The 17,452-nt window shown below is 32.9% G+C and overlaps 1 protein-coding gene across 1 annotated transcript in view; it reads right to left on the minus strand.

Annotated features, from left to right (window-relative positions):
* Positions 1-16,966, minus strand: part of LOC150108652 (protein O-mannosyl-transferase TMTC1-like) — a 166,036-nt gene extending 149,070 nt beyond the window's left edge. Inside the window, exon 1 of the mRNA XM_090416133.1 lies at positions 16,406-16,966. Coding sequence (XP_090272259.1) covers positions 16,406-16,839 — 434 coding nt within the window. The 5' untranslated portion in view covers positions 16,840-16,966. The remainder of the gene's footprint in view (positions 1-16,405) is intronic.
* Positions 16,967-17,452: the final 486 nt, after the last annotated feature.

Raw genomic sequence — 17,452 nt, forward strand, 5'->3', positions numbered from 1 at the left:
TTATAACTATGACAGATATAAAGGTTATTTAGGCTATATGTTTTCTTCAATATAGTTACAATACAATTGCGTTGCCTTTGTGCATTTAAAATCACTTTAGTTTTTTAATTTAGCGAAACATGAAAATCAAAATTGTAAACTCAACCATACCGCATTAGATATATGACCGGAGAGAGACGTTTCCAGACGAATATTTATACGATTGAGGAAAATAAAAAATGAAAGAATAAAAAGCGTTATGTTGAAATTAATATAATAAATTTAGTTTAATCCTTTATTGAAGTGTAAGCAAACAGACTTTGCGCCTGAAAATATCTTCAGGACAGAGTTGGTACAACACAAGGCAACTCGCAGCAAAGGTGGACTAAGCTCTCCTCACTCATTGTCTCAGTATCTCCCATAATGCAAAGCACATCTCCTTGCAGGCATGTATACTGCTATGCATTAAGGAACAGTCCATTACCAAGACCGGTTTCGACCATTATTGAGGTCTTCAGTGGGAGGCAGACCCAAACGTGAAGATACTAAGGCAGAAGCAATAGGAGAGATCATATTTACCTATATGAGTTGCCAACAGGTGTACCACCTTATTATTGAATTACTCTGGATTTCGAGAAAGAAGTTGGAAGTTTATTTTGCACTTGGTTAGACTATAATAAATTTAGTTTAATCCTTTATCCAAGTGTACGCAAACAAAGTTTGCGCCTGAAAATATCTTCAGGACTGAGATAAGTTGGTACAACATTAGGCAACTAATGATTCTCTAAAGTGGCTGCTTGGTATATATTTGCTATCAGTCATATAACAGCAAAAATGCAACTCTTTGGTTTTGTAATTGAAATAATTCTTCAGCTTTATCTGGATAAAGTCAAACAATTAGTTATTTGTATTCTGTATCGAATAATTGAGAGGTAGCTGTAGAAATCGCTGCAAAATTGGGTGATAAATAGTGAAATGCGATATTTCATTTTAATTTAATTTTTGCAGTGATTCTGGTTTATTTTGCTGCAAAATTAAACGTATTTTTGCTGAAGTGTGTTGAATAGTTCGAAAACTGATTACTAGTCTTGAGACTAAGTAACAGTTGGTCTAGGATTTTCTTATTTCTCAGTGGAAACACTTACAGCACAAGAAGAAATGAAGACATGGAATGCGCCCAAAATTAAAATTAGTTCAAACCTCGAGACAGAATAACAAAAGAGGAGTAACATATCTTAAAGGAGAGTACTACAGCCCATTTGGCCTCATCTAAGACCGTCTTGCTCCTTTTGAATGGCGGGTTATGTGTAGGGATACAAACCGTCTACTGTAATCTCACGCATCGTGCACCTATATGGGCTTTTCTATGCTGGCTGCCGATATGTTTATGCTCTGAAGAAGAACTAAAGCCACAATGATTCTGCTTTGTTATCTCGGTGTGCTTGTGTTATCATTTCCTTTATTGTGCCTCCAAGATCAGGATAGGAAGAATAGCAACATGCCAAAGTACATTGAGAAGCACGGTTATCGGTTCTCACTACCTCTTAGTACATATTGCTTTCTCAATACTGCATCTGCTTATAGCACTTTTGGGAAGACAGCAAAAAAAAAAAAAATAAATAAATATAAATGAAACGCTTTATATTCCTTACATATAAACTTAAAGAATTCTGTTTGAAATGCATATGCAGATACTTTAAAAAAATGAATAAAATATTTTATTTTACGACGAGCAGTTTCATAGATCGTTTGTATGACAAACAAAATAAATATGAGTAGATCATAATTTTGAACTCCTAACCAGGTGGCAGCACAAGGACTTATGGATGACTCTAGGGAACGTATGTTGCCAAGGCCGTCTGCGATAAAAGTAACCACATGGCGGTTGTGTACTGCACACAGAAAATTTCAATGCAAAAATGTACATAGATTCAAGAGAGTAGGGGCTCGAAACTGGACATTACGATGGATCATTGATTACTTTTTTCTTACAAGTACTACTTTACAGAGAACTGGAAAACTACAAAAATATTTTCATTCTTAGATGAGCGCCTTTGGATCACTGAAGAATGAGGTCAACGCTTGTTTCCTTAAAGGATCAATGAACATCGATATAAAGACAGAACTGAGTTAAGATAATGCTATCAGCCAGGATATTCCTATACGCATACAAAAGTAAAACCAGCAGTGCTTCGTATGTTATGCGAGGCTTAACGATTTTTAAGAATGTAAAACTATACAGAAATACTTAAAAATGGTAGTTTATATAAAGATTGGGTAATCTTTATACAAATATTACACCAAAAAAATAAAGATTTGCGAATTTAGTAAAATAAATAAATGTCGTTAATTATTTCGAGTGTTCAATATGTTTTTGGACTTTTAATAACGTCCTTGTAGGAAGTTTTTGCACCACACACGATTAATTCTCTGTTGCTAAGAGAAGCAGCCAATAGGTTTTGTTCCCAAGTATTTATTCAGTCTTTTTAGATATTAATCAGATGCATCGAGCGTTTAATTCAATCAATCTTTACAGGGCATATCTCTTCACAATGTCTACTATTTTCTAATTAAAGCAATAATGATTCGTGATCCATTTCACAGTGATTTCTAACTTCTCTGCAGCAACTATTCTAAGCATGAACAACTCGAGTTATTACTTGAAGTATTTAAATTAAACTTTCCTCTGTTTTATTTTAAAAGCTCCAGTACATACGTTATTTATGCTTAATAAGATTTATAACTCCATTTAGCACTAAACAATATCAAGAAACGAAGCGTGGAATTTTACTATTAACTGTTAACTATTTCTCTACTAAATAAGTCTTTTCCCCAAAATGATCTCAGATGGCATTTGAACTTATTTTACGAGCAGCGGTGGAAGCAGAATGAACAGTGTTGGATAGAGCTTTATATGCTGACTTGTACTCATTAATATGGGCAATTTAGTCGCTCATATCCATTAAGAATTTCAAATATTCAGCAGTCTAACCTCTGTTACTGTCAAGGTCACGTTGACATTTACTTGGCGAATTAACACTAAATAAAATGCATCTCTGTTAGATTTATTTCGGGAAAAATGGTGAATAGAATAACTGGAAAACTTTCTGACGTAGCAAGGGAGGACCATTGGAAGGTATTGTGTGCGTGACAGAAGTGAATTATAAATAATATACTGATTTATGCATTGTTGTGTGTGCTCTTTATGATCTCATCGTCTCTGAGCGCGACTGCATTTCTTGAACGTTAGGACTCTCCACCCATATTATCCAGCGTAATCGGCCTGGGTTGCATTTCGGATATTAACCATCGTTTATCTTGTGGTAGATGGTCTCTGTCATTTAGCTCTTAGCCCAATCGGTTATTTCATTACTACTATCACCTAGGATCTGACTACGGGATATCATAGTTGTTTCCTGTTTCCTGTTATCATCGCCGTGTCACCAGAAAAAAACCAAAGAAATCATTAAGACTTAATAAAGTAGACGAAAATATAATAAAACTCTGAATAGTCTTAAACCAAAAATGCAAATAAATTAAAACAACTTACGGGAAAAAAGAAGTTTTGAGTATTATTTTTTGTATTAAAAATTGAGCCAAATTAATTTTATACGGCTTTGAAATTATGTTAATGTTACAGAAATTTTTTTTCGTAATTCGAGCTACTAAACTCTCCAGTGACTGTTGGGCTACCCATGTAGACAATAAAAAAACGTAATATTAGCCTAAAGATGGTCTGAACATTACATTCCAGAGAACAATAGGAAAGACGGTTACCGGGTTGTATCTACGTGACCTCAAACGAATGGAAGTATCATATATTAACCTTCGAACATATTCCAGGATATTGAAAATTCTTCGACAAGAATACAAGACAGTCACAGCCTCTGTTTTAAAATCCTATCTAGCATTAGCAGTTGAATGCAGTAGGTAAGCAGTAATCCCATTATATCTACAAGAGTATTTAGAATCTAACGTAATGATAAAGCTTCAATATCCCCTTCATGGCGGTGGGAACGATACAGTTTCAAAAGACTGGGGTTAAGTTATCCTCAAGAATATGAGTAACTTTTTCTAAGCCTATTTATTTTGGGATGAGTTAGTCGTCCCCAAGAGCACAGCTGGCTATTTCTCCCGGAAACTAAGATTCCTTACTACCATCCTCTACCTCATACAGAACTAACTGACTTGTCCGATCATATAATGGAGCGAATACTTGATACCTAAAGGCCTTTATTGACTTTCGCTCGGTCTGACTAGCATTACTCAACCCATCTAAACTATATAAATTACTTAAATGGACGTTATTTCCTTACAGAAAATGATAATATTTATTTTAAAACAGAGATCATATTTTCTGGACTGGTCAACAGTGTTCACTCAAGACTTTAGTTCCTAATGTGCATGTTCTTTTCGGAAAACACGAGCGATACTGTAGCTAATGAGATACAGAGAAGAAAGGCTGATATTTTCGAATATCACGGCAGATATCTATAATGCTCTAGTTTGGTAAGATCAGATTTCAACTGTCAATCCTCTACAATGCATTTTATGGAAAGCCTCCAAAAACTTTTGCAAGATTTCTTATGCATGTGTCATCTTCCCTCCCCGCAGAATTCTCCTTATCAACATCCTTTTGCTTGCGTTTGTCTATGTTCCTTCCTAAACCGATTTTGTTCACTTTTCTTACAGGTTATACAGTCCACGGTTAATTTCGTGTTGAATATGTCTTGAAATGCTTGCTTTCATAGATAATTCTTCTTACAGATTACGAGAAGCTTTGCCAGTCGCTGCATTTAAAATAACTTTTACGGGAATTATAATATGAATACATCAGTGTTAAGAAAGGCCTAATTTCTAGGCCAACGAAATCACGAAAAAGAAGCAGATAAACTTACATTCTATTTTACGTAATTTTTAACATCAAAATTATGATTTTTTGTAACTAATACAAGATATTACTAAAAATTGATTTTCTAGTTATTTATTTATGTCTTTTGTTTTCAAATTTCTTTTCTTCTAAATTATATTCCCAAATATATATGATATTTTAAGTAAAGTTGGATGAAAAAGATGTCGATTTATTTATTATTTTTTTAAACGTATTGCCCTCACTCCTCAGTTAGAAAAGTTATAGGGCGTAACCCAGCTTCTTACTTTTAATCCAGATCTGTTGATGTCACAAAACGGAAGAATCGAGTCTCTCCGCATCCAATTTCAACCTAACTTCTCAGCATTCCTCAGAATGCTCAGAAGTAAGGTTCGAATTAGCCGAACCTGACTTCTGAGTATTCGAGGAATGCTCAGAAACTAGAATATTAATGAATAACTACCCTTTTATTCAGTCTTTGCTTTATCCATCCAGCTTTTCTTTCGCTCCGTTTTTCTTTCTTTCCTTTCTTTCTTTAATAATTGTTTAATGCTGCTCTTGGCTCTCTGCGGGAATACTCACTACTCATCTTTAAATCTGCGATATTTATTTTTAATCAGTCAGGAGAAACTGTAATAAGGAATAATCATTATTTTCAGTAGGTGGTTACATTAAATTTCTATCTACTTTCTTGCAACTAAAGAGAACAGCTCAATTATTTTTTCACGTATGTCTGATGGTGACATGTACTATTGTCCCTCAGAAAAATGATAATGATTCATACACATGTGTCTGAGTAACTTCTAAAAATGGCTTCAAGATAATTACAGTGAATATAAAGTACTCTAATGCCACGTAATGATTAAATATCTGTCTTTTAGATAAAAGAAAATAGCTTTTAGTATCTATTTGTTTGAATACAGTTTGAAAAAAAAATTCACTTTTATCATTATCTTTACTACTTAGCGAACTAAGTGACAACCGATATCACATTACATTTCCAGTCATATACAAATCGCAAAACGAACCTGCAAATGTTGCACTCTTAGACGATCATTAATAGTTACCTGTACATGATATCGATTCTGTTTAATGACTTCTGTTCTAAAAGTAGATCAGTGGGAGTATATGCTGTTTCCAAATAGTTTGTCGATATTGTTTTTTCGATTTGAATAAGACTCAGACTTTGAATACTTTGTTCATAGCAGTTGTTTTAGGAAAATAAAACCAGATAATAGGTTGTAAAAGCAGAATCACTGTTAAAGGCCGTCATTCAAACAGAATTTTAATCCCTTTTTTTGTAACAAAATTTAGAGATTGGTGTTTCTAAATATATATTTAAGAAGATAGACGGCATTCATAAATAAAGGAATGGTTTATGAATATAAGGACATTTTTTGTTTTCTTGACTCTTTTATTATTGGTTTCTTTTCAGTTAATATTCTTTGTTTATACCCAAGTGTTTTCGGGTACTGGATATCGCATGAAGTAGAGAGTCTAATGGGATAGTCATTTTTCCCCTGTCTGAAAAACAAACCTCATCAGATACGTTGAAGTAATACGTAGACAAAAAAAAAGAATACCGCATGCTGTAATCAGTTACCATTGTAGAGTAAGCTTAAGGAAGGAACGAAAGAGGGAGGAAAATCAAAATGCTCTGGAAACTAGAACATTAATGTTCAGCTGATTACAGCTTTTAGAACTCATCAAGGAGACACCATACTGGAGATCTAACTGAACTAGGATAGTTAGTCTGCTTAAAGTATTCATGTGGCCTATTTATAAATCAATTAACGTTGTCTGCTCAGCTAACTGGTGAACGGAAAAACCGTTTTTCTCTCCGATATTACTATCTGCTGTTAACAGCTTAGATATTTCGCTAAGAAAATGTGACGCTTCAATTCTAAACGAATGGCGTGTGTTAGTAAGTGTTTGAATACCCATACAAGCATATTCTGTTCGTCCTTATCGTTCGACTTTTCTTATCTACAGTTGTGAAACATTTGTGTCCATTAGCAAAACATAATAGCCCCGAAAGCGTAACAGTGTCTAATTCCTTTTTGAACTGCAATCAGGTAGATGACCGAGATTTTACTCGCGATAAATCCTCTAAGTATCACACCATTCCTCCCATCAGAGTATGATCACGTAAGCATTTTATACAGCTCTTCGCACTTCTCATTTAATGTGATCGAGTTAAATGTCCCACTATCACGCTATTGTTAATTTGTGACGGTGTCTAGAGTGTCGTTATATAAGTCTCAAAGGCACAGTTTCTTTCATTTCATTCACCTCACCTTTAACTATCAAACCATTGCAGCTGTCAGCTAGACGTACTGCTGAAGAGATATTAAAGTCATTCTCGGCACACAAATTTATTTCTATTCTAGTTGAATTCTTGTGGTTGAAGGAATTTTTGCTATACGGATGTTCATGCGTCCGTGAAACATATTGTAATTGGGGCCGATTCTGCTGGGAAATAGACATGGCGTGCATAGTTAGTATCCTGATGTTTACTTCTCCGAATATAAACTTTAACTTCAATATCCCTACTGAACACCGGCATTAGAATGTGCACAGAATGTTTACGGTACTCTTTATTTAACCCTGTGACCACTGTGGAAAGACTTTTGCATATGATGCAAAAGTGGATACAAGTTATGTTGTTTTTTCTTTAACTTAGACACGATATTAAAGAAATTCAAAGACATAGATATTCGTAGTAGATATTAGATATTCATATAGAGAATGTATTGAAATAATTCTTATAGATTCAAAATGTATTTGTACAGATTGAAAATACATCATTTATGATATATTTTGAATTCATTCAGATATTTTTATAGAGAAAATGCAAGCAAATAATTGCATGGAAAACATCTGTCTATGACAGACGTTTTCCATAAAATTATTTGGAAGGAAAAATATCGCTACTCACAAACTGACAGGCTGTTATAACACTTTCTGCACTAGTTTTCTATTTATTTGTTTATTTTTAAAGAAAGATATTGCATTTTTGACACTGGCAGGAATTTTGGCTAACGTGTTAAAAGAAAATATCACAGAAAAATAAATAGGTCATAAAAATACCATTTATGAACGAATAGGAAACATTCAATCAGCTAGAAGTATTTAGTTAGCATGCACGATACCTTTTAAATAGTTATAAGAATGAAGTGACAAATATCTGAGTTACGTGGTTACTAGGAAAATCCTTATAACTTAAAAATAGCTCAAAGTAAGAAAAACAAAAAAAGAAACGTGCTATCATGAATTCCAAAATACGATCTATGGTAAAAGACACAATTAACAACTGACGATATTTTTCTTTTCTTTGTTTGTTCGGCGCTGCTTTAGCGAATAACAAATCCACAAGAAATTGACAAAAATTCACTAATGTCAAGTATTTTAAAGAAATTTATCAATTTCGTTATTTAAACTTCATACATTTGGGTATATCTTTATGGCTAAAAATTAACAAAAAGTAAAATTTGTTTTGCAATTTAAAATAACATATTTTTATTTCAATTGTTCAAAAGAGCGAAATAGTAATAATAAGCCATACTTATCGCTGGTGTTTAATGAATATTTTCAACTTTTATTTAAAATTCTAAACGCACACCACTTAATGAAAAGCTTTATATTATTATTATTATTATTATTATTATTATTATTATTATTATTATTATTCCGAAAACAGTTTTGAAATATTATACATAAAAATCTCATTTAAAGGACATCTCTGTCATCTGTCACTAAACTCAGAAACTTAAATAATTTTGTTTGAAGCTTTTACTTTAATATTCAAACGCGTAATCCTAGTTTAGTATAAATTAAAATTAAGGTAAAACATGAAAGCTTCAGAAACTAAAAGCATTCAATTTCAATTCTGATCCGATTTTATAATTATTTCAAGTTTAATCATCTTAAATAGAACACGATGTTTGTTACAAATGAATGTTGAGGAAACGTGACTAATTCTTTAATTTTAATAATTAATATTAGAAGCAACATATTCGTTTATATGTATATTTATTTCTATAAATGCGTATTTTATTTATAAAATATATCCAAGTTAATTCCGTCTAATATGCCTATTATATTGGTCAAGTGATACCAAAATTGTACAATGTACATGAGTGACCAACATAGAATTGAACAAACTGATTTTTTGTTTTTCAGTGACCTTATAAAATTGTAGCCAGATTAGCATTGTCTATTTAAAGATTTAGTAATCCCAGGTTTAATCGCATGTATTATTCATTTTGTGTTACCAACATATTGTGATCCGATAAGATGCTTCTTTGCTACAAGAATTACAATTATATTCATGTTGTTAATTATAATCAAATAGAGCACTTGAATTGACTTGCTTATTATTTATCAACCTGCGTCCTAAATTCAAAATTGCAGTGAGTAAAAGGAAATTCATTTCGATTGCATATTTGGAGAAGGCAAAATTCATTAAAATCAGTTTAGTTGCAATTAATGAAACCATTTCATATTTTGTTAACTTAGGAAAGGAACTGAAATGTTTGTTTGTTGGGAATTATTGCCAAAGCAATTAAGGCTATGAGACAGCCGTACTATGTCTCTTAATCACGCGTGTATGTTTCTACTGGTTGGTTTGTCTGTTTTACTGGAAAGAAAAAAAAACTTTGCCAACTCTTGTACGAGAAGGGCTAACTTATCATCAGGGAAAAGTGGACACTCCTCTAATTTACGAATCGGTCCAAGTAGCGAGATTCGTGTGAATGCATTGTCTTATTTTTGTACTAAAAGGGCAATTAGGCTCTGGTCTGTAATTAATTTAACGTTTTTTATAGATTTCTGATTTTTTGAGATTTTAACGGTGAAATATCCAAATTCTGGAAAAATATATAACTTAAATTTCATCATTAATATTTACGAGCAAAATATATGGAATGTTTTTCTTTGCATAGTTACACATACCTTCAGCTTTTTTGATAATTTAGAACTGGTTTCACTTCAGAATAGAGAGGCTCTTTTCCATAACACATCGAAGCCTATAACTTATATACCTTTTTAGTACTAGTTATGAAGATCTTGGAAAATGATTCACATACTCAGATAATTTTTTTAAAAAAATGCAATGTCCATACGTAAATTGAATTAAAAAGCTATAAATTGAATTAAATTAAGGAAACATAATACCATGAAACATAAAAATATATCCTCAAGGATATATTTTGCAGTACTGACTTCATTCTACGCGTTTTTTTAATTAATTACCATAGCTTTCAGACCAAAGATGGAGAACATTATGAAACGAAATATAAATATGTTATTTCTTTTGAAAATCAGTTCAACTTTATTCTGCAGGCTTTTAAGAAAAGTCTTTGATCTTTTTTTATAAGATTTCTTTTTCTTGTTCGGTTTGTTGAATATGGCGCACTATAAAAATAATATTGTAATTAAATATTTTGTTTTAATCTCAGAAACACTGGATTTGACGCCTTAGTAACCTTTGCAAAATCTTCAACTGCTGTTTATGGGATTCGGATAGTGACCTTGACAGCACAAAGGAAGGCAAAGATGTGGGTGAGATTATATCCCCAAGTGAAATCGCTCTCTCTCTCTCTCTCGCTCGCCTCGCTGCTACTAGTGCTGTGATAATATAAAGGTACAGTCACAGAGCAGCAGCGATAGAGAATCTAGGTCTAGTTCTGCAGTCCAAAATAAGGAAAGAAAAAAAAAAACTCATCTGAAATATATATATATATATATTTCAGATGAGTTCATAGTCGCTGGTGATTTTAAGTGTCATGAAAATTGATAAAGGTAGGGGCGGATGCTTTCCTCTAAGGAAAAACTTCAAGAAATTTGGTCCATACTTGATTGTTTGGTTTGGTTATCATTACAATAAAAACAAATTTCATTCACACGGATATGATGATCACAGTTCTTATGCCTTCCTGTGGAATAACTAAGTGCCTTAATCAGATCCAACCTTCTTGATAAGACATGTTTCAGAGACACGCGAACTATAGCGAAAGCTGAATGTTTCGTATATGAGATAATTCCTTCTTTTTCATAATTTAATTAATTATATCCTCCTGTTATATATAATTCATGTATTATCGAGAGTGTGGAATTACAGACTGAGTAGTGATCATTCCTTGCATATCTGACAGGATCCCTATTCTAGTTTAGACTTTTAGCAATCCCATTTTTTTGGAATCCCATGATAAATAATAATAATAATAAGTAACTATTTTATGTAGTTAATATAATATAAAGTCAAGTGAAATGATAAACACCACGTTAATAAATAAATAAATATATATATATATATATATATATCACTTACCTGAATAATCATATATAAACAAGCATAACGAGATACAGAATAAAAAAAAATTCAATGTTATTTATATATAGCAGAAAAATATAAGATAACGTCTCTCTCTATAACAGATAAAGAAATCACAATTTGAATCGAATCAAATCAGAGTTGATTTCATAAAATCGACATTTGTCCTTATAAGGACTGTCTTAAATGGGCGAAGCAAGAATGCTTTTTATCTTCCCCGTTATCTGTAAAGGACAGTGTAAGGATAATGTGTTATTGAGCTGTATAAAGCTCTGATCATGGCATAAGGGTAACAACAATAGCCGAGCCTCAGTTAAAACTTCATTGGCTATTGGCTACAGCATTGCCATCCATTACCATCCCAGGGTCTATATTCTCCACCATCTCTCGACATTTGTGAAGTTAAAAGTTCCGAATTACACTTTAAAGGAATCTATATACGATATATTTAGGTGTATCTATTTGATTCAAAAATTTAGTACTTTTGCAAATTCTACTAATAAAAATGAAATAAAAAATAATTTTATATAATAATGCATTGTCTTTTTAGGTATATATTTAAATAATATTTTAATATTATCTAAATATTTGGTCTAAAATGGTAATCTCTTTTCTCCCTTCAAATGCTGTAGAAAAAAGCATTTGGATAATCATATGTAGCTTTGAAACCTTTGAAAACAGATGGCTATGTTACTTAGAAAACATTAATATTCTAAGGAGATTTTAAAAGAAAACACTCAGGCAATATCTACCAGTGAAACAGTATTCCATCATTGTTCATAGATAAACGGAAATGTTCCATTATTTAACATTAACTCCATTTACAGAATTTTAATAGGTTTAGCTATCGGTTTCTCCTTGCTTGACTTTGAACGAATCCATCATTAATTCTAGCATTAATGCACAAGAGGTAGATTGCGAAAAAGGACATACCATTAAGAAAAACAAGTGATGGATTCAAATGAGTTAATACTGAATAAAACATTGACGGAATGTTTAAATATTAAATATCTTTGAGCATTCTTACATATAAAATATATTCTGGGAAGGAAAAGGATTAAAATAAAGCCAAAAAAAAGAGAATGGAATGAGTACGTTTATCTTAGAAGAAGCGGAGATTGAGAGTGGATTCCAAACAAGGTATGGGCCGAAATATATTCATGCTTAACGGTGAAGATAGCAGAAATACATGTTTTATTTTTTCAGTTGCTGTCGGTATTTCTTTTGAATAATGCACAAAATATGGTTGGTTAGTTGAATTACACCAGAGGAAATAAAGCTGGAATATCTGGTAAATCTGTAAATTTCACATTGTTCTGGCTGTTTTTCATGATTTTACGCAATGAAAAAACAGGTATTCTGGGAGAACAGTAGGAGACGACTAGCTCACTTTTACGTGCTCTTTTGAATGTTCCTTTCGCATTACGACAGAAATCGAATCCAGTTCATTCCAAGTCAAGGGTTTTCGCAACATGTGAGTTGCGTAGGCAGTCAGTGCAAGAATATCTAACAATGTTTGGATATTTGACAATTTCTTGTACATGTATGTATATATAGATTCTAATTTGGTCCATTTTACAGATATTTTGAAGATTTGTTTTGAATTATTGGCTTTTTTTAAGCATTTCCATGATTCATATTTACTACTCATTAGCGACAGCAGTTTCATGAATGAACGTGTTAAGAGTCGATAAGTTCAAAGTTGATTGTGTATGTAACTTTGTTTTGATAAGAGTCATACGTGTAATAATCAAAACACATTCCTTTTTGTCTCATATATAAATGTTAACTATGATTAGGAATGGTAAATATCTTAGTTTATCAACGTCCTTTTTCTGATTTTTTTATTATTTTACATTGATTATTCGAAAAAAGTAAAAAAAATCTAAAGTTACCGAACAAATCTCCGATATGAGATTTCCTTTTTCTCTTCTGTATTGCCAAGCAATCCTATACGGTTTATATGTTTTTCTTTCTATCTTTTCTTTTTTTTTTTTCGCCCATACTATTGACTCATATCTACGGAACTCTTAACATTGAGATAGAATCGATATTTTCTACGCAAACTATTTCCACAAAGAGTTACAATTTCACTTTACGTAATGAGTAGTTGGATGAAAAAAAATTGAAATGTTTTCCTTATGATTTACTGTGCGGAGTTGTTTCCTTCATTCATGCAATTGAAGTTGGGTTGCTGTATTACTAAATGCCTGCTTTGCTAGGAATTAATTGTATTCACTGTCGCAAGAGCGAACGACAGATTACAAGGGATATATCCGTAATGACCAGGACGATTTGGCTGTGTTAGAGAGATCGGATGAAGTGTCTTTATGATATCGCTGCTTCAACGTGGAACCAACCTAACAATAAAGCGGGGTCTGTACTTAGTGTTCCTTCTAATTAATTTTAAAGATTACTGAAACTGAATTATAACAAATGGTGAATACAGAGCTTAGATGAAAAGCAGGAATTGTTAATTCTGGTCGACATTCTGAAGTAATGAAATGGTTTCAAGGGGAAGGAGGAGGAGAAAAAGTACAGTTAAGAGAAAGAGATGTATAAATAATCACCATTTTTTTTTAAATTAGGAGTGATCACTTCAGAATCATTTTTAAAAATCCATATTTTTGCTGCAGTGATCTCTGAAACAAGTTAGTAGGTATCAGTGTATGTACAATTCAATTCTATAAAGTATACTTCTACAAATTAGCACCATTACGTACAAAACAGCTGGAAAGATAAAACAATATTGACTTTAAATTGTTTAAATCAAAGTTGAATTCTGTTGATTTTTATGTTTTGTTTAAATAGTTCAAGCAAGATGGATAATGTGCGGGAAACTAGCTTGTCGGAAAATTGTATGTTGCTATTGCAAATAGGCAGATAGCCAAATGTGATATTTGTTATCTTCATGTATATAAAATTTCACAAATACTTTGTCGTTTGGAACATGTAGCTATCGTATTAAGAAGATGATCTGAGTTGAAGAATCTGAGTTGAAAATTCTTTTCCGGTAACGGAAACTGGGAAAATATTACCCTTGTAAAAGACAACATTAATACAAGAAATGCTATTTCTATATCATGTTCAAGCTAATATTGCTTTTAACTGTTTTTCAACCAGATTGCATGTCTGCAGACTAATCGAAGTTTCTACGAAATGTTTCTTAATGTGTAATACTTGGATAAATCGAGGAATAAAAACCAGTTGGTACAAGAGAGCTGAGATTGCTTTGATTTTTTTATGTGAAATGGCACAGTGAGCTGTCTGTTCTTGATGTATGACCGTTGATATTTTAGAGCTCCTTGTAATAGTTTTCTGTTACGAAAGTTTTAATTCTTTTTGAACAATGAAGGTACCAGAATACTCCCCAGTTTTATAGCATTGCATATTGTATTGTTCGGAAATAATAATTACAAGTAAATTAAATAGGAAATGCATAATACTAACGTTTTTTTACAATGGTATGGAAATTGAGCAATGTTCAAATTGAAAAAAAAAAAAAACAAATAAAAAGCGCACTCACTCCATAAACTTCATTGTTAAGATTTATATACCGATTTTCATCTCGAAATGCATAACTACATATTGACAATGTGGTAATATATTTAATTTACTTAACAATGAATAAAATCATAATATAATACATTATCTTATTCAAATTCAACTATACTGCTCTCACCATGAGCACATATGAATCCATCCATCCATGAACTATTGAGAAAAAATGCCAATATTAAGAAGAAACCTGACTATGAATTATTATTAATAATGGCTTAATTACAGATAATTCTACACCACTTACTTCGTCAAAAGTACTAATTCTAATGAAAGTGGCTTCGTTAATTAATAGAAGAGCTAATATAGTAAAGTGCTTAATCTTGTCATTCTATGTGCAGTTTCGGATAGTCAGCCGCAAATCTAGCACACCCCATATTTCATAAGCACAGCTTATTATCTTCGCAATACGACACATCACCTTCGCAAGAACTAAGCTGCAAAGTCAGATGGATAATGAGAAAACGCACTAAGAATTTCTCTTTTTGGATTGAACCATTTGTTTCGCGAACATATCGCTAATGGAACATTTTCTTTCGATCTCCTATTTTTTAACTTTGCAATATTTCTAGACTCTCCCAAGGAAATATTTGTTACACATATCTTTATGCGGTTTCTCACATCATCATCAGTAACTAAATATAGTAATTGTACTCAGTGAAATTCCCTTTGTTATGCTGCAAAGCAGTAACGGCAAATGCAAGGTTAACTAAAGAGTTTCTCCAACTAATTCCTTCTTATTCATCCATCCACGATCTGCAAACACCCCTACATGCACCCAAAAGGGAGCTAATTTTCTACCCACATTGTTCTTATTTTACGATTTTCCTCCCAATTTAATCATTTATCTTCCGAAGAAGGAACCAATTATCTCGTTAACTTTATAAGTATTTGTTCTTTTAAAATTTATTTGGTATATATACTAAAAGACATCGATTAAATTAATATCATCCAAGTAAATTTAAAATCGACATAAAATTTTCAAATTTAATTTAAATTGCTATTATACTCTATACAATTAATTTTTTTATTAATTAATTAGAAACCTACACTATGTAGTTGCTTTTTGTGTGATGTAAGTAGAAGAATTCCGTTACTAATATGTAATGCAATGTCGCAACAGATAAAACCTACCGTTCAATATGGTTAAAGAGATAAATAAGCAATATAATTTCATGTAATTAATAAAAACGAAAGAATCTAGTATAAAAGCTTGAATTGCCTACAAGTTAGTTCAATTCATGAGTTAGACGAACTTATAGTTACTAAAAGAATGTGATTCTAAGTGAACAATACAACAGTTACAAAATAAACCTCATAGAACATAACTTCAAAGATAATTATTGTATTATTGTTGTAGTGCAAACGTTTGCACTGAATGCTTATACGGGAAGCACATCAAAAACGGGAAATTGTGGGCTGCTTTAGTACTATTAAGAGTGCAACTGAAATTTACCGGCTAGGACATAAAATCGTTTTATAACTGGAAATTCTATCACCTAATCTCTCCTGTACGTTTGTTTCGTATACTGTAACACAATAGCAGAGAACAGTTGTTAGATATCGCCGACAAGAAAGCATAAAAAATTTCTGAAAGTATCACACTTACATCGTACGATAACGGCTGTAATGGCAACAACAAAAGGTCATGATTTCTTCCTTACCTAAATGTCCAGACTGTGAGAGGTCTGTAAGATTTGTGACTATACGGGTCGGCCATTGCTTTTCCCCAGAAGTCATTATAAAGGAGTGTGGACAGAGATGTTTCCCCTCTAACGTCAGGGTTTGTAGTTACAGCGGCAATATCGTCATGGACAAAATCTCCATGGAGAGAATTGAGGTAACACGCCAGCGATACAAGCATCACAGGTACATAAGGAGCTACATCGTAAATGTTGCACAGACGCAAGAAACTGAGCACAACTTTCCAAAACTGAATCAGGTGTTCGCGAAATCTTGAATGATCACAGAAACTGTGCGGTACACTACTGCCGTTAGTGGCCTGCGTCTTCTCACATAGCTGGCGATTATCCCACTTGAGCGAATGTGAGTGGCCGGAAAAAGAGCACTGGCTTTCCACCCAGCAACTGCGTCCCATACTATTAGTTTTGGGGGAAGGGAAAAAAAAATTGTAACTTTACACTAAGCGATGACCGAAAACTCCTTTTTGGTGGTGTCGGGCCTCAAACACACGCACACACACACACACACACCACAGCCCGATTCTGTCTGCTGGAACTTCGCTCACTCGCTCCTACTCAGCCAGCTATATAAAGCTAACTGTAGCCAGGCCTGAACGCTAGCAGCAGACGATCGATGGCAAACGAAAGCACTGATGATGTGAAAACGCTAGTGCGCCTGCTCTCACTGAACATTTGCAGTGACCTCTACCTTTCACTGTATTATTGGCGTAAGAAGTGACATATAGAGTTAATTGACAGATTGTGACGTGTGACGAAAGGGCCAGGTGCAGAGGCAACCCCCACCTTTTCTCCTACATACCACTACCTGCTTTTAATTCTGCGTGGAAGCAGAAAATAAGAGATCATTATCGACTTGGGAGCAACTCTTGCATCTGATAGTGTGCGTTTTTCCTACGTCCTTCTGTCTTACAAGAAAGGCAGACAGTGGCCAGTGAGGATGATACTGCAGAGGTAGCGGCTAAGAAAGAAAAAAAAATAGCAGACGTTTAATTTAATAGATACATGACC

The sequence above is a fragment of the Typopeltis vanoorti genome, chromosome 3 (assembly GCF_054136105.1).
Source record: "Typopeltis vanoorti isolate ZY-2024b chromosome 3, IOZ_Tvanoo_1.0, whole genome shotgun sequence".
Taxonomy (NCBI): Eukaryota; Metazoa; Arthropoda; class Arachnida; order Uropygi; family Thelyphonidae; genus Typopeltis; species Typopeltis vanoorti.